General features: G+C 39.4%; 2 protein-coding genes and 1 long non-coding RNA gene across 4 annotated transcripts; 1 reads left to right on the top strand and 2 right to left on the bottom strand.

Annotated features, from left to right (window-relative positions):
• Positions 1–1,484: 1,484 nt before the first annotated feature.
• LOC145435538 (uncharacterized) lies at positions 1,485–10,858 on the bottom strand. Of its 2 annotated transcripts, XM_080312806.1 has the most exons (6): positions 10,650–10,858; positions 8,108–8,380; positions 6,884–7,108; positions 6,440–6,703; positions 4,462–5,334; positions 1,485–2,102 (listed from the first exon to the last, which is right to left on the bottom strand). In XM_080312806.1, the coding sequence occupies exons 1-6, from the start codon at positions 10,675–10,677 to the stop codon at positions 1,981–1,983; spliced, it is 1,785 nt and encodes a 594-aa protein (XP_080168932.1). In that variant the 5' UTR covers positions 10,678–10,858; the 3' UTR covers positions 1,485–1,980. The 2 variants fall into 2 exon arrangements, with proteins under 2 accessions (XP_080168932.1, XP_080168933.1); XM_080312807.1 differs by lacking the exons at positions 8,108–8,380; positions 10,650–10,858 and adding an exon at positions 7,165–7,226.
• Positions 10,859–12,388: 1,530 nt separating this feature from the next.
• LOC145435539 (uncharacterized) lies at positions 12,389–19,162 on the bottom strand. The gene is made up of 6 exons (XM_080312809.1): positions 16,452–19,162; positions 16,025–16,392; positions 14,688–14,858; positions 14,322–14,388; positions 14,156–14,247; positions 12,389–13,173 (listed from the first exon to the last, which is right to left on the bottom strand). The coding sequence occupies exons 1-6, from the start codon at positions 17,713–17,715 to the stop codon at positions 12,448–12,450; spliced, it is 2,688 nt and encodes an 895-aa protein (XP_080168935.1). The 5' UTR covers positions 17,716–19,162; the 3' UTR covers positions 12,389–12,447.
• Positions 19,163–22,678: 3,516 nt separating this feature from the next.
• LOC145435540 (uncharacterized) lies at positions 22,679–24,469 on the top strand. The gene is made up of 2 exons (XR_013913881.1): positions 22,679–23,730; positions 24,217–24,469. It is a non-coding gene; the product is annotated as an uncharacterized LOC145435540 (long non-coding RNA).
• The last annotated feature ends 948 nt before the right edge of the window (positions 24,470–25,417 follow it).

Genomic DNA, 25,417 nt, shown 5'->3' on the forward strand with positions numbered 1-25,417 from the left:
GTATAAAATTGGAACAAACTACGATTTTCTTCTTGCCAAGGGAAATATTCAATGGTAAATACAGTAATTTTAGACTTTTTTAGGGGTACAAGAGCCAATCTCTAATCACTAATGTGATATTCGCAATCAGCAACCTCGAAAACCCCAGAAACGGCTCTTAGACCGAAGTCGCGATTATATTTATTCGTATCGCATACTTCATTTCATGAATCCATGCGGAATAAAATATTTCAAACAAAATTGAATGTAATAGCCACACCGATTCCGATTCGATTTCTAAATCCTCAAAGTATTCGGCGGTAACACAACGTTGTGCCACACGCCTACATCTGAACGGCAGCTGCAAAGTCACGTTGTCAATCAAGAACGTGGATCACTATGGCGTTGTTTGTAATTTGAATTTGTAATTGTGAATGTCACTTCCACGGAGTTCATTTCTCGCCGTAGATCAGGAAGAAAATGTGTATTTGAAAACTACATTGTCATACAGGCGTCGCCTTGTCTGCTATTCTCATTGAGCAATCAACGCATCGTGCAATCCGAGATTTCGTGGCGCAGGCGAGACAGCAACTTAGATTTGAGGATTTTGAAATGGGGTCCGAGCCCGTAACCCTGAATACGCCACTTTATTCACCTCTCAAAGACATGTTTATACTGCCACAAGAATAATTATACTGGTCGTGCTGAGGATTTAATAACAAGTTGCTGCAATATTGATAAATTATGCACAAAATTAAAATTTTTGCAAAGAGCCATACTTTATGCCCAAAAGAGCCATAGGTTCCCGACCACTGCTATATAGTAAGCCGATATGAATAAATAGGTTAGTATTGAGCTCACCCAAAATGGACACGGACAGTTTAAATTGGGTATTTGACGTCCAGTTTGTTCATTACGAACTATGTCCTGGAATGCGGCTTAAGGCTACATGACTACTCGAAATGCGGCCGTGAATAGCAAAAAGATTGCCACCCCTGATCTACTTAAACCTCCAACACTTAGGTAGGAATTCAGGAGTCGAACTCGGTCGTACTCGAACCCACAAACCATTGGTGTTGCAGCTGTGGAACGTACCATCTCACCACAGCACTGTGTTGTAGCATATATAGGATCATGTGGTACAAACATACCTACGTTAGTGTAAATGATCTAGTTGTAAAGTCAGGATGCAACTACTACACTGTCGAAAAGTGCAATGAAACTAGTGGTCGTTAATATCGCTAATGTAACGCAGTGCTGGCATTATATGATTTAGGCTTCATGAAAAGTACAACTTGTTTTATTTTTATGCTATTCCAGCTATATTCCTAACGTGCAATACTGCGGCGGCTACTCTATCATTCGGTTTCCTGATATTGAAAACAATATATATTTCGACTTTACCCTTCCAAATATCACTGCGTACCACTCTTTTTATAGCCTGGATTTACCGCGGCGTCTACTATGCACTGCCGATGACGAAGATAGGCAAAATATGTACAACATTGATGCTCTAATATTTATATTGATTATTATAGAAAGAAAAAAAATAACACTATGCTCCAAATATCGGTAGTTATTCTGTAACATAAATTTATTCAGGGTTAGACAATATCAAATCAATTACAACCCGTCACGTAATTATCAAGTCATGCGAACAAAAGTAAAGCCATAACTATATAGATCATTTCATATGCATTCCCATTAAATTCCTGACGAGCTTTCACGTCATATTTTCAATTCATCTTCCCCGCAGGATATTACCTAACATTGTTACATTGATTCACTACGATGCTATCTATTTTACAGTCACCATTAATTAACAAAAGTCAATATTTGAAACAATGTAGCTCATTTCAATCTTCGCACAGCTTAGTATATATCAATATTGATAACTATAATATTGGATGTATAATTGTATATATATGGCGAAATAATTCTCATTATCCGTTCTTATTGACAATGGCAGAAGATTGAAGAAATGTGTGAAGGTTAAATATATCACTCCGTGTTATTTACAATCACAGATAACATTTCGATACCGCGTGCGTTGATATGCAGGTCACCCCGCACCAACACTGGTACATGGCTGAGTGGCTGATCCTGATTTGGACGATCAGATCCTAAAATGAACCAGACATCTTCATCAATTACGATCCACTTTATATAGTTTTACTATAATTAGGGCGAAGCATATTGGCTCGAATATGCTCCACTCCAAATCGAGTATTAATTGTAATGATCTAGCGGTAGAAGGTGTGACAATTTTCTCGATCACTAAATATATACTATCGTATTCACTCAGATGTATATAAACAACGGAAATTATATATTCGATAGTTGCTTCATACCAAAAGATCCTTGCAGCCTCGATTAGTCATATCACAAAGAGCATGTGGCGAGAAGCATAGGCCTAGGTGCGTAAATGGCATCTAGTTTATGTGAAATCTTGATCAAGCCGTCAGCATTGGCAGCAAAGTAGGGATGGTGTGAACGTGAGGACCAAGTTCACATTCTGTGTGTGAACCTTCTAGATATGGAGGTTCGCGTTAGCAAACAAACCTTGGTATGTTCTGCACTGTGGACCTTTTTCATTTATTACAATTTGTCAGGTCATTATAACATCTTTTGTTAAACTTCATTCCATTTAAACCATTTGTGCTGGGAGTCAGAAAAGAAACATGGATGAATGAATGTAGGATTGTAGGGTTAGAATTGGCAATATGACGTCACGTGTCATGATTACGGTTGCATTTAAAACAGAAATGTTCAAAACAAGGAATATGTTCAGAACACTGCTTAGAGCATGTTTTAAACAAACAGTTTTAAAACACCGTTTGTTTTAAATCGAACCCTAGTCGACAGAGGTTCACGTTTGCGTTCAGACAGGATGTTTCAAAAAGGTTGGGGTTCATGCAAACCAGAACCTTTCATAGGTCCACACCATCAGCGCACAGCAACAAGTACAATGATCAACGTACGGTCGAAATAAATACCAAATCTTCTTTAATATGATGTGTACACTGCGCATAGTACATGGTAGTATTTTCTTTGTTGACGCATAAAGTGTATATAATTCCACACTCTGTATATCCATACTGGAATTACGACGTAATGAATGATAGTCTGATACAGATGACTCCAAACCAAATGCTGTGTTCGTAATCGAATCGCCGAGGTATACTCGATTTTTACCTACTCTAATTAGAATATAACAATATACCGGTCTTAATTCTATATCGCTATAGTTTCCGTCTGCTGCTGGAGTTTTGGCTTTTATTTTTTTAGGCTATTATCTCCCGAATCGTCAAGTTACTGTAGCAAGTTCTTAGGATTGTTATTCAAGTATTTGTGATCTCCGGCAGGAGAGCACATGAATCGCATGGAATCTTTGACCCGTACACCGATCAAGCAGGTGCCTTATAGCGGAAATTAGAGGTTAACACACTCTGTCCTTATCAGTCTAAATATTATTCACTGGTCCCATCTTAAGGGGAAGATAAAAAAATTCGTAGTCGTTTTTGAGAGAATTTTGAGAAAATTGAATGGTCTTGACCTATAGTGAGAATAACTTGATCACTATCACTTCCCAGCTTCACAGTATCTATGCCGGCAAAATGACTTTATAAATTTGAATCGACATGCCCACTCTCAGGTAATTTTATGATTCAATTTACAGGATTTCATGAATTGATCATTCGTGGCCACGACGAGAAGGACCGTTCTCTCAGTAGGGGTGTATTGTTGAATTTAATTGATAACACAGTAGTTTCGAGCAAGAATCATACTGAGACAGTATCAATGGGTTAGGTACTCTCGAAGGTAGGCTACATCTCACGGCAAAATAGTTGAAAATGATTGATTTGGAGGATTCATGTGGCTAACACGAAGTCATAATTTCATACCAGAATTCGTCACTGTAGCGGGATTTTGACAACAAATTGCCGCCTACCCGTTAATATGGCGAGCCATCACTGATATTATGAAACAAAAAGATATAATATATCATTGTAAGGTACTTGTAACAATGGAGTATTTTGGCACCGGATCCTAACACTATTCTTGGTAATCGGGGTTATTGTCAGACCATTCCTAACGATAATACAAATAGTTATAGCATATGCCTACAATCAATGATATTTCTGATGGTTATCCCGGCAAAATAACAACCAGACATACATGGTTGTCCCTTAACACGAGAACTCAGTGGATAAATTTATCAGTAAAATTGGAACGTGTTAAGTTAATCTGCTGAAAAATAAGTGTGCAGAGCTCTGTGAAACTGCACACCGTTCAGTCAAAATTCAGTAGCACCATAGTGGAATGGAACCAACGAAACAGGAAAGTTCATGCTAGGCCACATAAATTACCGCAATTCATCGTATAAATACTGCATTGATATTCAATAAGCAGTTGAAGTCTACATAACTCCTACAAAATCATCATAATAGTGGTAGTGCATTCGCTTTTAATATCTCCCACCTGGATCAATTCTGTATGGAAAGCAGTCGGGACTTCGCAACTCCCTTTCTCCGTCTTTAAGTTCAACCCGAATAGTGAATTCGATATTTGACATAGGCTCGTCGCCTCTTAAATGACAACGTCGGAATGATGAGGTTGCATACTTAACGATTTTGCGAATATCAGGCGTGAGCAAGCCACTTTCGACAAACCGAAAACCCTGTTTATGGTTATCGCACGTCATACACATTCGGATTTTCTGGTTCCTTCTGCACGGTTGTGGACTGAGTTTCCTCATCCTCACATCATCTCCCAAGTCTTGTCTCATGTCGTTCAGCAACTGCGTTTTGGCAAGATGAGTGTCAAGAACCATCGCTACCACAAACTCTTTGTCCTTGAAAAAAATTACTGGCAATATCATATAGGATTGGTTGAAAATATTGCGCAGCGTGGCGACCCAAGGACTAAAATGGCGGGTTTTGAGCTCGACAAATCTGGAATTTTCCGCGGGGAGAGCTGCGATGTTTTCCCATTTCTTGAAGCGTTCATTGTAATGCATCAAATCCACGACTTGATTGTCATTTTCATAAGGACACCAAGTGTGTAACTTTACAGTTGCTGAGTTACGCAGCCTTTTGGCGTCCACGTATAGAGTCGGAGTAATTGCCTCTTTCCCTTCTGGCCATTTTTCTTTGTCTATTTCCGCAGCTATGGTGATGGTTTGAGCTTCAGAGAAACAACCGGGGGGGAAAGAGACAAAGCAGCCCCCCACTTCGATTTCACAACCGTCCGTTCCTACGTTAACTGTTTTGATTTGAGTTGGTACTTTTCTAACGTTTTCTTTCACGTCTTTAGCTTGTAGAGTTGATATAAGTGTCTTCGCCCTTACCGCGCCTAAAATTGCAAACTCCACAGTGATATTATCAGTGACTCACTGGAATCAGTAATATTAAACGATGTTTTATTGACAATTCCCCTTTAAACAAAATCAGATGTTTAAAAAATCACTTTTGATAGGAGTTAGCAATGACGCTTGAAGTAAAATAAAATCCAACTGTTGCAAAAATTGTGATTCGGAATGGATATCCAAAGAGTTCGACGAATCAATACGAAGTTGAAAACTGATCAACATATAATAGCAATGAAGTCACGTTTACTTTCTAAGAAACTTTGAAGTTCCTATGTTCTTCTTTGGAAACCGACTGCACAAATTTCAAACACACACACACACACACACACACACATACATACACACACACACACACTCATACAATCACACACACACACACATAGAACACACACACACGCACTAGTGCGAAGTATGAACCGGAGCCGGATTGGATATATTTTATATATATTTTTCAATTTTGGCCGGAGCCGGATAAGTACTTTTTTGATACTGCCGGAGCATGATAAATAATTTCTGATACTGTCAGAATCTTTATGGATAAGCGTGACTTTCGTGACTAAATAACTAACAACCGAGCCGCAAGCCGCGAGCTGCGAGTAGCGTATTTTAGACCTCTGCTGTAGACGTATTCTTAATAAGGGTATGCTAGCCTTCACTGAATAATGGGATGAATTGTGCATGCAAATATTCTTGCGAGTCTGGTGGTTGCGCGAGTTGTACGAGAACACGGGTTTGAATAATAAAGCTCGTTACCAACTTAGTGAGGCGAGATAATGGGGAAAAGCGACTGGGCTAGCATTGCGCTTAGCGGCCTTTTTGTTTTCGCCATCGCCTTAAGTTTGTCAAGTAGGGCCTACATACCTAGTATCGAACTAGGTATAGACCAATTGTAAATCGAAACTATCTTGCCGTCAAATATTGTTAGGTCGTAAGTTGTGAAAGCAGAATCATCCTACTTGAGTACTCCTATAGATTTGAATAATTCTAACGTATGTACATATCCGCTACTTATATATACACGTCGTATCATGTCTTATTTGTTATTAGGCATTGTTTGTAACGCAGATCACTCTCAGCGTGTGAGCTCACCTGCGAGTTCAAGATACTTGTCAAGCAGTTTCCACCTTTTGACCAAACCTACATCATTTGGCTCCGTGATCACGTCATCAATAACATGCTGTGGCAGGTCTAACCCTTCCGGAGATCGCGCGAAGTTTAGCCATCCCTTGTCGTCACACAATCTTGGCGATAAGATCAGGTTATCAAGTTCTTCGTGAAGCTCCTGGCGTTCTCTTTTTCTGGTGAAATACCGCGCAACCTTGTTACGCACATATTTCGGTGATACATTTTTACCTGCAACAACAAAAAAATGATGACCGTATGTGGACGTGATTTCCAAGGTAGTCGAACGAATTTTCTGCCTAAAAGTTCGAATGCCATCTTATTTTCGGATCACGGTGATTAAGTTACATCTGAAGATGACTTGCAAACCAGATACGTCACATCCAGATAATCATTTATATTTATTTCTACCTCTGAGATGAATCCATTCCCGGAACGATGCGAGACTTTGTTCTTGATGTTCATATTTGGCAACATAGCTTTTAGGCAAATTAAGCCCTTCTCGCGACGTCAAGAAATCTACCCATTCTTCAAAACCTTTGAACTGTGAATATATTCTCTCGAAGCAGTCTTCATGTCTTTGCTTCTGATATCGATCGACCATCTGACGGACTTCGTCTACTGACCCATTATATCCTGGGAAAAATAAAAAAATACCTACGGCTTGTGCGACCAACAATACAACAATATACCAAACAGGATGAACCAAACAAAACATTTTTATAGCATTTCGAAGGGCCGATTCCGATCACATTTTTGATACTCGAGCCCGAATTCAAGTCATTGTGTCCACTTGTTCAGTTTTGAGTTCAAATCCGACCCACCTCAATTTTTCACAACTTCGTTAGAGTGTTATCGAATGCATCGCATTCGTAAGACAGTAATACAGGTCATGACTATTGTACATATACCCGAACTGATAGACAAAATACTAAAAATGTTGATAACTTAAATTAAAATATTTTAAACTTATTTAGTAGTGATGTTGTAAACCTATGACGTCACGTGGCCTCATATTCCTATTTCCGACCACATATCAGTGAAGTGATATATTAATGGACTCGATACCTAGAGACGACACAGGCCACACTTTTTCAACGTCACCAAATGTATGAACTGGACCAATAATATAATATAATAATCCCATAAAATTTGTTGCTGTATGCTTTCTGGTCAATCTCAAAGCAGAGAGTCACTTAATATTCAAAAACGGAAAGCTGAATATTTGAGCAAACTTTTGTAACAAAGCAAGTGAAATTTTTGAGACTGGCATGGAGCATGTTGGTTTCGTGTTGATTTCTTCCTAGGCTACCTGTGCAATAACCATCATACATAGAGTGCCCCGAAGTTTAAATGCAAAGAATTCCAACCAAAGATGTTAATAATGACGTGAAGAATTGTAATATATCCAAAATTTTCATAGCGCAGAACCTACCAAAGTTCGTTTGTGAACGTGAACCTCTAAATTTCGGAGGTTCACACGCAGAACCTCACGTTCACACCATCCCTAGTATTCAGTGTAAGTAGTACTTTTGAAGTAATTTGAAATGTTGCCGAGATATCTGACGTCTCATCATTTCCCAGACCCGTTTTACCATTATACGCCGAATACGAATGCGTCAACAAATGTATTACCGTGCAGTTGTTTCCATTTGTTAAATATAAGCGACTGCTGAGACGGCGTTTCTGTCAGATCTTCGCCGGTTGTGCTATCAAGAAATTCGACCGGGATTCTCATTCCAATTGAAGACTTGAAAAATTCACTCCGTTCTTTCAAGTCAATTAGCCTCGCAAATATTTCATTGAACGCCTCGTCAGATGCTTTTTGCTTGTGACGTTTCAGGAGCTCTTCTCTCTTCGAATATCGTACCACCAATTTGTGAAGATTGTTCGCGGTGGCGGAGTTTTCTTAACGTGTATAGTTACAATGCTGATCAACACATTCATAAATAACCCATAACACTGGTAAACACAATTTTTGTTGACTTTGATCAGACAATTAATTTCGATTAACTTTAGGGCGCTGAATTCAGAAATGACTTCCGTTTTTCTCTATCACGTAATGTTGTTGGGGTAGGCACCCACCCCATTGTCTCATAATGCACATAAAAGTACTATACCTGTAATATTTTGTGTTTATTGTATAAAACGTTTCAAAAACCACAAGCATTCGAAAGTAAATCAATAGACTCGAAATAAACATTTGCACTGCCTTATTTGGTTGATTTAAACTGATATTGCTTCTGAAGGACAAATAAAGTGTGAGTTTCAGGGCCATATTTACGCTAATAACCCATAATTCTGCGGGCTGTCTTGTTTGATACTCGAGCAATAGTCAGCTAACATATGTAAGCTCCAATCTACTCTGGTATCTTACCTCCATCATCTTCAGATTTTGGGGGATAATTTTTCCTTGCCCATCGCTGTCTATGCCAAGGTTTTCCGGGAAATTATTTATATATTTTAGCTTTTTTGAATGTCTGCTGTCCGACACAAACATGTAGTAGTGGCACATGTGTATCAGGGTTATATGTGCATTCTTCTTGTCTGACCACTAAGAAAACACAATATTTCAAAGCTGACACACATGATCCAATCCGAATCGTGGTTGCAATGAGTGTAACAATTCAATATTTCTGTATCATTTACGAAGACTAACTGAGTGTACAATTGCTACTGCACCTAAGACGTTGCCATTCTGGAGAATGTCAAACTTTAGAATCCTTTTCGGGCTGCCAATAGATATTTTCCATTCGCTTGAGTTGTAAATCGGGATTCATGTCCCCTCCAGCAACCCTTGGTCACAGTATCATGCCAATGTCAGTGTTACAGCAATACAAAAATCTACCGAAAGTAACCATATACGATGAAAACGCCATTTCTTGTTATCGAAAGTAAGATATATTCGCTCTCTTGTCACGTAATCTTTTCTCAATTCGCAAGGATGCTAAAAGTTCCGGATATTTCTCTTCCAAGTCCCAAAGCCTATGTCAGATCATTTAGTTTGTGTTGAGGACTGCTCTGCGTCTGAACCATCTTCAATTTCAAAATCTTCATTATTAGGCCTGCCATCCCTGAGATCTTAATCTTGATCCAAATTATCGAACTTATTGAAGTTTCAAGTTGCTCTGGATATGCTGAATGGAGCTATAGCTGATGGTAAACGTAATGGTATTTTTTTATTACCATATCCTGCAGTTTGCATCATATATATGTCTGAAATATCCTCGTACGATTGCATCCTCTAACCGAAAATGAGTGAAAGCATCGGCCTAGATCAGTGGTTCCCAACGTGGGCGATATCATCAACCAAGGAGCGATTTGGCGGTCTAACGGGGTGAAAATAACGAAGGGGCGATAGGGGGGCGATGGCGCGTTAAAACGGCTATCTTGGAGTCAAGTCGGAGAAATGGTCTCTTTTTTAAAGCCTACTCGCCGGTGATTACAATTTGAATGCACATTTTTCAGTTCCTAATTTTTTGAGGGCAATGGTCGGTGTGGAACTGGAAAAGGGGCGATGAGTCGAAATAGGTTGGAAACCACTGGCCTATATCGATACCAGTACCATTTTTTCACAATAATTTAATTGACCCCTTGACTATATAACTTATTATATCATAAAAGTGTGGATTTCTATATGGTGGGGAAAAGTAATATGACTAAATTTGTGAAAATTTTGATATTTCCGGCATATGTCGTAGAATAAAAAATTGACGTGATGGAACAAATCCATCGGCATTTTTGGAATCAGCATACCAAATCAGCCTAGATCAAGTGCAAAATAAAAGTCATCAAATTTTTCGTTCAAAATTGTTGTCCAGTGTAATAGACGATGGTTTAATATAGCTAGCGAACCTTGATTACTACGAGATGTTAGAAATATCAGGTCGGAATATTTGGCGTAGACGGCAGGTCTGGCATATTCAGTTCAAATTACTGTAAAGTGAAATGGTTTCTTATACATTGATTCTGTTATGTATGCCCGTAAAATTTATACACTAAATGTTGTCTAACTGACTGCATTGTCTCAGAGTGAACTAGGCAATAGCTCCGTGTTGAAATGCAAGTCATGACCTATGAATTCCGCAGTGCATCGGTAACTATACAATGCATTAGGCTTTGCAGGGATTTCATTCATTTTGTACTCGGTGAAAAACAGATAGGTTCCATAACTTACCGTTCACAGACTTCCAATATTCGAACATTGCAGATTCCTGTTCCCGTACCGATGGAAATTTGAACAACTTCTTCTGTTCTGATATATGTATACCAAATCCATCCAACGAACTCGCAAATCTACGGTATTCGGCCGAGTCGGAAAATCGCAACAATACTTCATTTTCGAACACGTATTGGATGAATTATTCCAGCCATATGATGTTATTTTTAAGGATGGTGTGAACCCCTTAAAGGTTCAAGTTCGTGTCAATGCGAAACTTTCTAGTTCGTGTCAATGCGAAACTTTCTGAAAGGTTTTGTGTGAACGCGAAGGTGAACCTCATGACGTCATGTGACGTCATATTACTAATTCCAACCCGTATATTTCATTGAAGTGATAGTCAATATTGATGTACACGATGCCTAGCGACGACTACATAATATCACAACGCAGCAGTACATATTGACGTTTTAAACGTCGCCAATGTATTAACTGGGGCAATCAAATGATATGTTAATCCCATAAAATCAATATATTCCGTCGCTTTGCCAACAATTTCGACGAGGACTTGCAAGGGAATATCAGCTTACCCCTTAACGGTCTAGGCCAGACCGGACAATGTTTTCGGCGTCTGCCTCTCTACTTGCTGATCATATTACTCCATTAACAAGTTACACAGCAGTAACCAGCAACCCAATCGCATGGATTTGGTTTTTATGGTACAATGAACATATGGTATCAAGATTGGCTACCTACGCCTGCTATTTTTTTTATCAGACAACGATATCAATTTGATTGAATGGTTGAATAAGTCTCATTCGCTGACTGCACCTACATGTAGAGTATTTCTCTTTTGATGTTGTGTGAATGACAGTAATTGGGGGTCAAGCTCACAGCAGAGAGTCACTAAATATTCACAAACGGAAAGCTGGATATTTCACGCAAGATGCATGCTCGTTTAGTGTTGAGTTTTTATGCTGCCAGCACCGTGCATAGAGTGGCCAGCAGTTGAAATGCAATAACTTTCAAGTGAAGATATCTTAATGAAGTGAAAATTGTAAAATATGAAAAAGGTTCACAGTGCAGAACGTACCAAGGTTCGTTTGTGAAAGTGAGAGCCTAAATTTTTGAGGTTCACACATAGAACGCAAACGTGAGCCTCACGGTCACACCATCCCTAGTTATTTTCAATATTTGGTATGTGAAGTCCATTAGCAGACGGGCGATATCAAACAAATAAACAATTACGCAACAGCAGAACAAAACATCATAAAATAATCAAGAAAATGCTGTTTAACTTGAAATCCAATTTGAAATACGAAATAACGTATTGTTACGCAATACTTAAATCATGGAAAGTTATGTTGGTTCGAGCATAGTGTCCTATATGGTGTCGACACAGGCAAATCTCACGCCTCAGTGAAATTGTATCACGTCACCATTTCCATTTGACTACAAGCAATTTGACGGTCATTTTTGACCGGCTTGCCGACCATTAAATTTGGTGAAACGGGTATCAATCGAAAGCTGACTCTGCACTGATTACGAAAATATACATTTTATTCCGCTCGTGGCCCTGGAACTACCACAATCAGATTGGCATTGGAACGCAACAATGCTGAACAATGCTCTCTGTTTTTTTCTTCTCTTGAGCTACTCTCTCGTTTCGCCAGATAGCATTGTTGCGTACCAAATGGAAATTGTGACATGATACAATTTCATTGAGGCGTGATATTTGTCTGTGTCGACACCATATAGGATACTATGAATATCGTACACGCATCACCAGTTCTAACTGACGGCATTTGAATTATAGTTACTCACCTAACACGCTTTTTGCCTTGAATGTCACTCGATGAGAAATTATGTCGACATTGTTTGATGTCTGTCCATCGTTTGAACTCACAACATACATAACATTAATTGGATAGTCTGCCGTTTGCCGTGATCTTAGTCGATATATCCTGGACACGAAGAACGAACCGGTGCGAAGAAACATTTTGGTGAGCGTAAATCTCGACAACACATTATTTTTTCCATCAAATGATACTTGATCATCCGGGGTTAATATTCTCATGTTGACCGTAACATCATTAGTAATTTTCATATCAATAGGCTCGAAGCGACACAGACGGCTGTAACCATTATGAGTCATCGTGGCTTCGACATCCATCTCGAAGTAGGGATGATATTGATGAAAAGTGACAACGATCTTATCGTTCTTTGCCCATATGAACCCGGATATCCGGATGTTCGTTGATTGACGTACAGATTTACAGAACGCTCTAATGGTGCCGGACGCTTTACATTCAAACTTCAACAATTTCTTCATTGCAGCTTTCTTGACTAGTGACCATGCGTCAAATCCATCTTCACATTGAAATATCTCGGCTATTGAATTCTCATCGTACTTTTGGTATGTGACCAAATTAATGGTGATGCTTTTCTTGGGATCGGCGTCGAGATACACACTTACCGCCGGTGTGATAGGTATGTATTCAGCTGAATGTTCTGGGGCTTGATTGTTCACACGAAGGAAAACCTGCATAGGATATGACAGAGATTGGTTGAATACAAGTGTTGACTTCGTCAATGTTATGGTAATCCTGCAGTAGTGGAATTCACAGGAGACACACATCTGATTCATTATTGTAATATCGTTATCTTTATTACATGAGGCACCGACTAATTAGTTTCAATGTGATTTCATACGGGTACGCGATTATATTGGGTATAAACATTAGATATTTTACTGTAATGATTGTAATGATTCGAAAAATGCTTTAACTGTAAAATAGGTAACTCCTTTGAAACCTCCATATAAATTACATTACCACTATTCGCTTGATATTACGATAATATAAATTTTATTTCAACGTTATCAGGGTATTCGACTGACACGGGGATATCAAGTAACACATGCGCAGGACTCAAAAGTCGATAAACTGTGCCGAAAAAAATAACTCCAACGTCCTTAATATTCAAAATTTCATTCAGGTTACGTCAGATTTGATGATTATTCATCTTTTTTTCGATTCTCCACTAGTTGCTGTCCTTTTGCTGACGTTTAATCCTGACAGGTATATTCGGGTTTATTTGAATATGAAAAGGCAACAACAGATTATGAACTATAACACTGAAGCATCGTAAAAAACGTATATCTAAAAGTATGCCATGTGACACAGTATGTTCTGTTTGCATATACTGGTGAAATGAGGCTGCGTTCATTAAGTGCTGAAGAGTTGAGTCTCCTTCACAGGCCTATTTCTCGCAGTCAATCATAAACTGCTAATTCATTATACAACAACACGTGATAAGGTATATTGATCGCATACTGTGTCTGAATGTGACCTAAACAGAGGCACTCCATTGAACATAGGTAACCCTAGATCTTTACAGAGGTCTACGTATTGTGTATGTCCTACTAAGCAATGATCGATTATATGCATCAGAAGCCGAAAGTCATATTACTCACGTCCGCTACCAATCACCATTCTCGGCATGCCAAGTAATAATATATTCACCTGGCATTCGTTTGGCAGCGAGTTGTCGTAAGGAAATTGAAATCTACAGCTTCGGAAAGTAATCGTATCGCCCGTGTTCCTGATGGTCGACTCTGCAGTAGTTAAGGAAAGAAGTTACCAGATTATATGGGTTGGACAAGCACTATGCACTTTGTACTACCAATACCTGTTACGTCGACCCACGTACTTTGCGACGCCAAGATTTCACCATCATTAATTTGTACTTTCAATTTCTGCCGACGAAAACAATTGGAACTTTTTAGTAACAAAACTAAAATCAACAGAATAAACGGAGGTAGAAGCGTAATTTTGATTTCCGTGTTTGAAACTCATAATGAGAATTTTTCTATCATTTCTGTTAATCGAATACGTTGGATATTTGGAAATTGTTGCAATAACCGTAGGTGATTTAGGATAACAGTTATGTTAGCTTATATGCAATTAGATTTATTTTCTCCATAATATTAAACAGTTTATGCGACCTCTATTTTGTTCATTTGTAACCCTAACCATTTAATATAAACATACTTACCGGATTTTTTATATTGTTCAAAGCTCGTTGTATCGTTTGCAATTCGTTTTCGCCAAATTCCCAGCCTGTGCAATCACAGAACTCCGATACAGTTTGCAAGAAGTGAGTTAAAGATTGAATATCCTCATCTGTTGGCACTCTGCGATGTTGGCGGAACGTTGTACAGTTGACCTGTAATGAACCCAAGGTGGCATATACGCCTTGCAAGAATTTCGTGCAGAACGTCGACCATTTGAAATATTCGCAATCATAAATACCTCTAGTATAGTCTATAGCGGTGGTTCTTGACCGCCGGTCCATGGCAAGTCACCAGCGGGCCCGACAAATATATTAGCACTTTGGACCTCAATTCGAAAATGCCAGAAGTTGGACGATGTTCCACTAAGTAGAGAAATATGATTTCAAATTTTAATTTGATTGAAAGTTTCTGACGTATTCTTGCATGATGTCGTAGTATAGGTCATAGTTTATTTTTGGCATACGTATCAATTTTGTAAGTGTTGTGCGAGGCTGATAAGAAGTAGCCTACAGCTCGGGTCGGACAAGTTATATGTTCAACCTGGCGAGACCTTTAAACGAACAATACAATTAGGCGACTCTTGTCAGAACAATAAAGATTACAGCTGTGCAACGACGTTCTGACGAAAATGGGTAATACTCATGGTTACCACAAAAAAGCAATAACCTATTAAAGTAGTACATATACAACAGGAAATATCATGATCATAACGTCATTTTATTTTGTACTATGAGCTGAGCACGAAACCCGACAACGCTTTCCAGACATGTTACTAGCTGAAAGACCATCTCAACCTACAGATCGATGCTGTGGGGACTTTCTATAGGCCGTTTTCTAAGCGCCTCGGTCTTAGCAGTGTCTGGGCCATTGCACGTCAAGGAAATATGCTTATTGACATAAGGTGACTCTCCATCGATGGAATGCTTTTTCCATCGCGGAAGCCGCTTCAGCTAGTGTGGAATAGTGTTGTGGGCGAATAGTTTATTTTTAAACAACAACAATAATATTAATAATTTGAAACTGAAATCAATTTTAGCATTTCAAAATACTTTGTTTCGCGTTCTTCCAAAAACACAAACCAGATCGCCGGTCGCGATTGCGGTGAACCCTAGCACAAAACGTGCCAGTCTTGGTGTACAGAAGTTGACCATTCTCATGATTTGAATCGACCTGATTTTAGCTGTATTTATTTCCGTTTCACAATTCCATTCAATTTCAAAGTTATTGAGAATTCTGTAATTTTAATTATAATATAACTTGGAAAAACTTTTTATCAGCCCGCGAAGTGTAACAGGTTGAGTGGTGTACAGAATTTCACCTTGACAATATCCTCTACATTCCATAGTTGCTCATGCAGTGCTTCCAGGAAACGACTCGATATAAGGCAACCGTCAAATTTCAATTGCGCCACCCTACCACGGGCACGTATGCAAGACGATAAAGCGCTGGCATCTGCTCGATTTAGTTTGATGGAGTTGCTGGGAATCATGGACAAGTTTTCGAATTCATCAATGACACCATCCCCAAGAAGGCATTTGGACTCCGCAAACAAATGCAGGGCGCGAAGCTGATCGTCGATGGTTTTCGCTGATTCTAGCCAGCGACGAATCAATATTTCACTAAATCCAATGATATAACGTTTTTTGTAGTAGTGATCAGTTAACAGTTCGGCTCTTTTCTCGCAATCTAAATATAACTTCAAATTATTACACAAAGACAAGGAATGAAAATGGGTTTCTTCTGACCGGGATCAATCAGGTCAAAAGCCGTTTCTGTCATTTCGTTATCTGCAAAAAGTCCACTCAGTATTTGCCAGGCGCCATGGAAATTCTTATTGTCCACTGCAGCTTCATACTCATCTTTTAATCTTGATCTATCGCAATCGTAAAGATACAGCGCCGCGAACCCGTCTAAAATAATCGGATGACAAAATGACATCAAAATTTGACCCCCAATCGCAATAGTTTTCGTCAAGAATAGAGAATCAAGTTCGAATCGTTTTGTGTCCGAACTGGTTATTCCGTGTTTCGCGAAGTCCTCGGCGGTGAATGTCGAACGACCATCTTTTCTTGCGTCATAGCATGCGGTCATGAATTTACGAAAGTCTTGGATTAAATTTTTCCGCTTGATCGCGCTGAGAAGCTGCAGAAATATGCCCGCTTTTCCTATAAGAATCTTTTCGGAATCATATTTGATAGCATGAAGAACGTAAAGTAATATCATTGGATTTTCGCATAGCGCCGTTGAATATGGTGTCATTTTGGAAAAGTTGGTTTCGTATAAATTAAGTTCATCACTTGGAAATTGACTAACAATCGCCTGTACCGCGTCTACGGTTAATCCTTGTACATGGTATGATCTATCGATATCAATTCCAATCGCATTAACGGAGTTCATATTGTCCTCGTGACAGGAGGACACGACGAAGCACCCAGGATATTTCTGACCCGATAATATTTCAATTAAAGTCTCGCGGGACTGATTTTCTTCTCGAGTGATGGGTCCGAGTAAAATACGATCTATGTCATCGAATATGAAGCATACTTTCGAAGGATATTTTGCAATCCAATTTGCTGCTCTTCTTGCAAACTCGTCGGGATGAGACTTGTCGTTTTGATATACGGTAGTTTCAGGACATTCAACTAAGAACTGAGTATCCGAGTCTCCTATATCGTCGAAGATTATATTAGATACAGTTTGGTGCCCGTTGCTGGGGAATCGACGGAAACCACAGCTCACTGATATGATGACGTCAACGTCACGGTTCAACGATCGTGGTGGTTCAGTCGCCAGATCGTGCTTCAGCTCTGCTAATACCGTACTGCGACCAGAACCGTCTTGTCCTGTAACGCAAACGTGACAACTTTTTTTGCTGGGGAGTTGTTGTTTGGAGAGAACTTGCAACAGTTTGGAGCCTTCAATTATCGATTCGTGGGATTGTAAATCTCGGATGATGATGTTATTGTGTAGTTGGGGACGGAGAAATCCCTTTTCCGTAATGCTGATCATTCCGTAATGCAGATCATTTGATATCTCTGCAAATCGATGCTCCCGGACATAGATTGCAATGTCATGCTCAGTGACACGATGCGGAGACACAAAATCTTTCAATCGACACTACATGCTAGTGAATGTATAGGGGTATCTGATCGCATGTGCAAGATTAAATAATTGCATGTGATTGAGATAGGGGTTTCGTCACGATACTTCAATGCTAATTTGGGTTGGGCAAAATCGAGCATTCAACTGAATCGAGCACCACTCAATGTGACGTCATCCACCGTAAGAGTGATTTTTAAAGTACAAATATGTATTTCGTGTTTTATCTTACCAATAATTATTGCATAGACTGTCAGTATGTGACAATGCTCAAAATGTTCGTGTCCCCGCGAACATGCGCATTGCGCATCATCGTGCGTCATTTGCCTGATATGAGTGATATCATACCATCAACCGTAGTTTTCAAAGCTTCGATATCGATGATGGGAACGTAATGTGAACAGACACATACTTCCAGCCGTTGAAACAATTCTTGTCGAAATGATTGAGATTGCATCGTGTCAATGTTCGAAAACATCAGCTCCTGTGACCAGGCGCCAATCATTACAGTCAATACTTGACGCCAATACTCGACTCGCTGCGCCCAGCCGCAATGATAATCAGTAGCGATTTCGCGAATTCTACTTTCACGACTGTTCCTCATAAACTTTCTGTGGCGCTGGAACAATGATATTTACCTTGCACAACCAATACGTCCGAATCCAGGACTACTTTGAATTCGGATTGTATTGGATAAAGGAATATAATGAAATTTAATAGGTAGTTCACGTTATAGATCAACAATAATGCTTACTCGCTCAGCTACAGATTGGGGTTTTAAAATAAGATCTACCGGGAGAATGTATAGTATTAGCAAAAGTAGGAGAGCCGTACGATAAGCCAATCAAATACAAACTCACAATTTGAGATGCAAATCGGAAAGATGTAACACAAATGTATGACGATTGAATGCAAAACCGATAATATAAAACCATATTGTGTCGTTACGCAAATTCTTTCGAAATCTTTCAATAATAAATTTGCGACAACAAAACATCTGATAACGGACAACGTGCTTACGCGATGCTGGAATATATCATAAAAGTTATTGACTGAAGATCATAAAAGTCAAACTCATGCGGAATGCATCGCGCAAGTGTGTTATTTCACAATGATTCACCGACTTCTTTTTGACTCCAAAGTCGGATTTACGTCATTCCAACGATTTCGCACTAGCTATCGCTTGCGATACTTGGCTAACATGCACCTGGGTCATATTGCCTTATGAGAGCTGATACCATTCCCTGGAAGCATGTTAGCTCCAATCGTCTTATCTACTTTAAGCTGTCCATTAATACTGTATACGTAATCACCATGAGATATTGCTTCAAACGATGATACAATTACTTGTAATACATCTGATTATGATCACAAACATCTGATATTGTCCACTTACATACGGAACAATGCAGTATGGAATGCGTGGATCTATCGTTTATCAATCCTCGTACCAAGGACATTTGTCGATTGAGTCCTCCGGGCACCACGGACATTTTAAATGCCAGTATCACCTTCGTGACCGTAAAGGTAATTGAGCACCTATTCTGAATAGCTGATTTGAGTTTTGACATAAACAGACCGACTTGTTAGGTAATCCTATGCCAGACATATATTCGTAGCATCTTACAGTGATGTATTACAGTGACGGCTCGTCACAAGATCGAAAGAAGGAGGCAGGGGAATAAACTCCAGTATTTTTTTTCAAAATGGAGCATTATGACACGAAAATGTTACTTCATTGTGGTCGCACGACAACAGGGCACATCAACCAGCATGCCGCCGCACAGTGCTGGCCGTGAAAGGCTCGTAGGAGTGCCGCGACGTAAATCTAAATACCATAGATATTTTTTGGGTATAGTCATTTTGTTAGAATTAACGCGAGAAATAACCATCTAAGTAAGAAGTCGATATCACGCGGAAAGGTGATCAGTTTGGAATTCGACTCTCAAACCAAAAATTATCGTACGTAGTCCACTCATTTATTTCGCAGACTTTTGGAGAATACAGTGACGGCGAAAAATATTAACATCTAAAATCTATCTAAGTTAGTAATCTTGTTCATTTGTACAGCAGCATCATTTTCGCGGAGTCATCACCACACAGATCTATCACAACATCTTATACATTGCCTACTATGAACACTTGAACAGTTATACATAATCATAGTGTTGAAAGAACAAGTAACATTTAATATTTACACGAAAGAAAAACCTTATATTGAGTATTTATGCACATCAGTGTAACTTCTGCTGTTTCCTTTCAGATACCAGTTCAGAAATAGAGGCCTTTGTCTTGGAAAATGTCATCGTATTGTTCAGTCGAAGCGCTACACGTGATAGCAATTGTTTAATTGTCAACGAGCTTTTCAATACTGGAGATAAAAGTGACATTTCAAAAAGACGGGGTACCGATTTCGAATCCAAAACTAACTCCTTATACGCCACTGCACAAGACGAACCACTACAGGTGAGGGTTGCCAGATTGGCCCTTTTGGGCCAAATTTCACAAATTTGACCGTTTTAGAGGCAGTTGGCCCCCCAAAATAATTTGGAGCCTTGTCTCTTTGTTTTCAATATATAGCAGTTGAGACATACCATCAAACTAGCTATTCAAATAAATGTATTTCGCAAATGGACCTGACAATGTTTATGCCACGTCAAAGACTCGAGTGGAAACAGTGTAGATCAGGGCTGGATATAGGAAAATTAGGAACTTGGCGGGCCGGATTGCTGAATCGATACATTATTCGCCCATTCATCCATATATACAAGGAATAAATCGTATTTAATGAATGTAGCAATGTAGCTTCAAAGCCATTTCCCGCCAATAACGACGAAGATAGTGTGGATTTGAGAACAGCATTGTAATACAGGCACCACCATGCCTGCTTCTCTCTGATCAATCAACACACGGTGCAATTCTTTATTAAGATTTCAAGGCGTTCGATAAGCCCGGTACCCAAAGTTTACCAAGATAATTAGGGTTTAGTACGTGACGAGATGGCGTGGTTTTTCATTATGTTCAACTATGTGGCCTAAATTTTATCTCTATCTCGAATTCATGCGGTCCGCGGCTTCCACGAAATTTGAAAGTGGTCCCCGACCCGTTTTCAGTTGGCGACAACGGCATAAGCGGTGCCTTACAGAAGCCTAGAAGTGTTCCGTGCTACAAGTCGACGGTTACGGAATTAAAAATAAGAAATATAGGCCTGGTGTAAATGACCATTGTAGTCGACAAACACCATCATGATCACCACAAATGACAATAGGGTGGAGTACATCGTAAATGCCGATAATGCAACAAGTCTTCTCGCTTCGACGAATTTACGCGTAAGCTCCACCCTCGCTCGCTGCGCAAGTGCGCATGCATGTGTATAAGCTTTTCGGAGTACAGAACTTCAATATTGCAGCAAACAATACGTTCATATTGTTAAATTTATTCCACTGGAAGCTTTTCGACTGGCTCTCTTCAGCAGTGAACGCCAGTAAATGAGATTAACCAAGTTCGAATTTGGTTAACCTCATTTACTGGCGTTCACTGCTGAAGAGAGCCAGTCGAAAAGCTTCCACTGGAATAAATTTAACAATATGAACGTATTGTTTGCTGCAACATTTGTATAATGACATACAGTCACTAAAATTTGACGTAGGCCTATGTAAGCAAGTAGTGGGGAATCTCGGAAGACTGGGGCCGCGGGCCACACTATCATGTAAGACGGAAAACTATCCGCGGGCCGGATTTACCCACCCCTGGTGTAGATGATATAGATTTAGAATTGCTTTTGTAACTGAGTAGCTGAGACAGTCTGAAGATGATGACCTTTAAATGCTTAATGATTGATAGAAATTTGAAAGAAAAAACTTCAACATAACCGAGAGTTTATTGGTGAAAAACCTAAAAATTAGGTATATAAGTAGAGTCAGTTTCAAATGTAAAGAAACTATTCTCACAATTTATATTTGAAATTCATGATATTTATTCACTTTCATATTATAGCACAAAAATCTTTATTTTACGATTTTGTATTCAGTTGGAAAAGGCCTGAAATATTAGCAGGTATTAAAGTTGGATCCAGTGTAGTCGTAAGTAGTGGGTTTGGTGTCCTATGATAGTATCAACAATATCAAACTGGAATTCCTGGTGATTGACAAACGGTCTCTGGGTAATGTTGCAACGTTATTAACGTTATTGAACAATTTGGTCCTTTTGGCCCCTTTTCGGCGCTGTTTGGCCCTTTTTCTCAAAAGATGTCTGGGAACCCTGACCACACGGATTCACAATTTGATTACTGACTGGGCACATTCACCAGCAACCATGCAATGATGGCCAACACGGGCGTACCATCACAAATCATATGTATGAGTTGACTGTTCGTCTTGACCTAAACGCATCCCATGAGACTGGCTTATGGAAACCTACCCTAGTGCTACATGGAACACCAAGTAAGAACCGATGCTCAATACAATATAAATTTATGGTAATATTGTTCTATAACAGAATCATACTATAGGGCCGGCCCTAAGTTGCGCTATGCTAATTTCCAAACTGAACTTATCAAGTCAACCAAACGAGAGTCACGCAGTTTCCTTTTATTCTTGCAAAATTAACAACGACATTTGACTCTACAATAGTGTAATTCAACATTTCGTGGCAATCCGGCCTCTTGTTTGTTGAAACCATGGAATATAATTGTTGGAGTCGTGCTCTATGCTGCTCCCTGTGACAGCTATATTGGTGTTATCTTGTGTTGAATTTGCCTGTTTGGTGTCCTGCCGATTCGACGGACGGACGATTAGTAAAGTATCCGCTGCAGATTTTGTGTTGTGAGTGATCAAACACAGGCGTCTTTAATGATGACGAGCACGCTAAAAACGTTTCTACACTGTAAAAAATCTGGTAGATTTACTGGGAAATCTCTGTAAATTTTACAACGAATTACCAGTCGCAGCCAATAACTGTGCGTAGCTTGTAATTTTACATTTTGATATGTAATATTACCTTAGTTTAACTGTGAAATCAAGTTACCAGAATTTCTTCGCAAAATTACTGACAGTTACTCGTAACTGCAGTTTACCAGGCTATTGGGAAGATTGATTAGCTTCATAATCGCTGCAGCCAATATATACGTGGAAATGAACGTTACTGATATATCATTCTCGTGGTGATTTGACTTGATTCAACCTCGTTCGCGATACTGGGATCTGTCATACGGAAATTGTTGGCCCTAGTACCAATTTCAGTATTATACATAGTAGGGCACAAGAAACAACTGACAATCGTAGCTAATGTGATTACACCATAGCCATTATATTATAATATAAGGCTATATGGCTATACGACCATTCTCGCTGGTTACATTCGTTGGTACGGATAGGGCTGATAAGTTGGAAAATCAGTTTAGGATGTATAATATCGTTCGGGAAACTAGAAATATCAGCACCTCATGTTCAGTTGACCATTTGCTAATGGCGGACAAGGCGACCTGTAATAGGTTACAACAGGTTACCGTTACGCGTTACTGGTTTTCTGAGATTCGTAGTAAATAGCCAACGCACAACTGTGACATCACAAGCAGCGTCGCGTTTAGTAAGTACGGTAAGTAGTGAACAACACTTGGGATAAATATCAATTTATACGAAATTAGATGGAAAAGAAAGGAACTATATGTAATGATAAATGTTTCTGTATGAAAGAGAAATAACCTAAGTCTTACATTATAACGTGTCCTGCAAATATTATTGGCGGCATGTCAGCGGATGAATACGACTTATTTCGAAATCGTTCGAGTGTCGTATCGTTGTCCGGCCATTATTGAGATTTGAGCAAAGGGTGGAGCGAAGCTTGTACTTGAAGAAAGTGGACACAATCGTGGACACGATCGTGGACGATTCCTAGGAACGCTGAATGGGATACGCATCGTAAAAGGTACAGTACGACATAGTATTTGTTACCGTGACTATCTGCGACTGTGCAATGTGCACACCACTTTGATTTCATGATTGAAATATTTCATTCTCCGCATTCTCTGTTCTATTTTGGGATATCAGTCGACTTATAGAGTGACCTGTGACACCACATACTCCGCCGCCGAGGACTTGAAACTGTTAGCTTGTTTATGTCATTTTTGGGCCATAGCATAGAGATGTTTTCATCCACTGCTGGATTAGTTCGGCACACATGCCACATCAAATGAGGAACCTTTTGCTTCAATACATTAGATAGAGTAAGTCATGAATCTCTGCTACATCATGTACAAGGCGGAGCCTTCATCACATATTGTACCAGTACCGGTACTTCAAAACATGTTACCGTATATTTTTGTTAGCCTATTTGTCTTAGTAGTCTTTATAATGTCATGTCTAGGTTAGGAACTTTGCTTTATATAGCGACTTACTCATGAATTCTGTTTAGTGGAACTGCAAGATACTAGTTACACAGAAGGAATGAGGAAGAGAAAAAGAAACAATTGAAAGTTTGGCCGGTGATGGAATTAATTCACCTTTTCTTGCGACCACTCGTGTTACTGCATGTCTCCTAAAGAAGAATTCGACCTCCAGCAGCAATACTTTTCCATCGATTACCACTTCATGGTGATATCATGAATGAATATACAGTTTGTTCCAATGTCGTTTTGGGAGTGTGAAGAAAATTTTGCAATATTTAAGCATCGGGTTGCTTTGCGATAGGTATGGATGTATGTGAATTTACAAGCTGGTATGTAAGCCTGATTTACAGGGACAGCATGTAGGTAGGTAGGTAGGCGGTAAAATGACAGTCTCGGTCGCAAATGTACGGGAGAAAATGTAGATTGGGTATACCGGAGGGAACTGTAACATTACAGTCTGGCGTGTAAAGTGAGATTACCGGACGAGTGTAAGTTGAATTTGCATTGACTAACGGTGATGTTAGATTACCACGAAATGTCTGGCTACCGTGCTTCCAAACATTTCGCGGTAAATCGAGGTTTTTATTTTTTACAGTGTACGTTAATTCGGCTGAATTTGGAAGATTCCTGGATTGTGTTTTCATACATGGATTGGAAATCGATCACGGCATTGCCTATCTGAACCGATTTACTAAACAGCTGTTCATCGATATGGGAAGTTTGAAGACTTCAGAGGTCGCTTCACTTCGAAAAGGCTGGTGTAGCTGTTGTGAGCGCGCGTGTGGTGGAATGGAGCTTGTGACTATCTAGGTTCGATGTTACGAAGTGGCTATGGGGCATGTGCATCCTTACTCAAATGCGACTGACAATGTCAAACTTTGAAGCTCGCTACTGGCGAGCACAATATATGCGTCTGTAGCAATAACTGTTCAATCGTCTGGTGATAAATTCCTAGTGAAAGACTACAGACGTGAGAAGAATATTGATTCGAAATGTTTTTTCGTACACGGTTACATAATAATACATGGCTATGTAATACTTCTATCGTTTCGGTTTCGCCTTGTTTTTGCTGAGTGTAAGGCGAGTTACAATGTTGGCATTAAAAACCGAATAGTGAGGATCGGTAGTTCGGTACCTGTACAACTTATGCTCGAATTTGAAGGTGATTAAAGCTTTAATAGTGAATTCACAAAGTTTATTTGGGGATAATGCATTCTTGACGACACT

Source organism: Botryllus schlosseri, chromosome 3 (assembly GCF_051294905.1).
Source record: "Botryllus schlosseri isolate E-star chromosome 3, Bs_hap1, whole genome shotgun sequence".
Taxonomy (NCBI): domain Eukaryota; kingdom Metazoa; phylum Chordata; class Ascidiacea; order Stolidobranchia; family Styelidae; genus Botryllus; species Botryllus schlosseri.

What these genes read in the sequence shown, in the direction of transcription:
- LOC145435539 (XM_080312809.1), bottom strand. Translation starts at nt 17,715, where the DNA reads ATGATCAGCATTACGGAAAAGGGATTTCTCCGTCCCCAACTACACAAT. An exon ending in TGAACAATATAAAAAATCCG is followed by an intron (nt 14,389 to 14,687) that starts GTAAGTATGTTT and finishes TTTCGTCGGCAG; the next exon opens with AAATTGAAAGTACAAATTAA. An exon ending in TACGTGGGTCGACGTAACAG is followed by an intron (nt 14,248 to 14,321) that starts GTATTGGTAGTA and finishes TAACTACTGCAG; the next exon opens with AGTCGACCATCAGGAACACG.
- LOC145435538 (XM_080312806.1), bottom strand. Translation starts at nt 10,677, where the DNA reads ATGTTCGAATATTGGAAGTCTGTGAACG. An exon ending in ATATTGGAAGTCTGTGAACG is followed by an intron (nt 8,381 to 10,649) that starts GTAAGTTATGGA and finishes ATACACGTTAAG; the next exon opens with AAAACTCCGCCACCGCGAAC. An exon ending in GGAATGGATTCATCTCAGAG is followed by an intron (nt 6,704 to 6,883) that starts GTAGAAATAAAT and finishes TTGTTGTTGCAG; the next exon opens with GTAAAAATGTATCACCGAAA.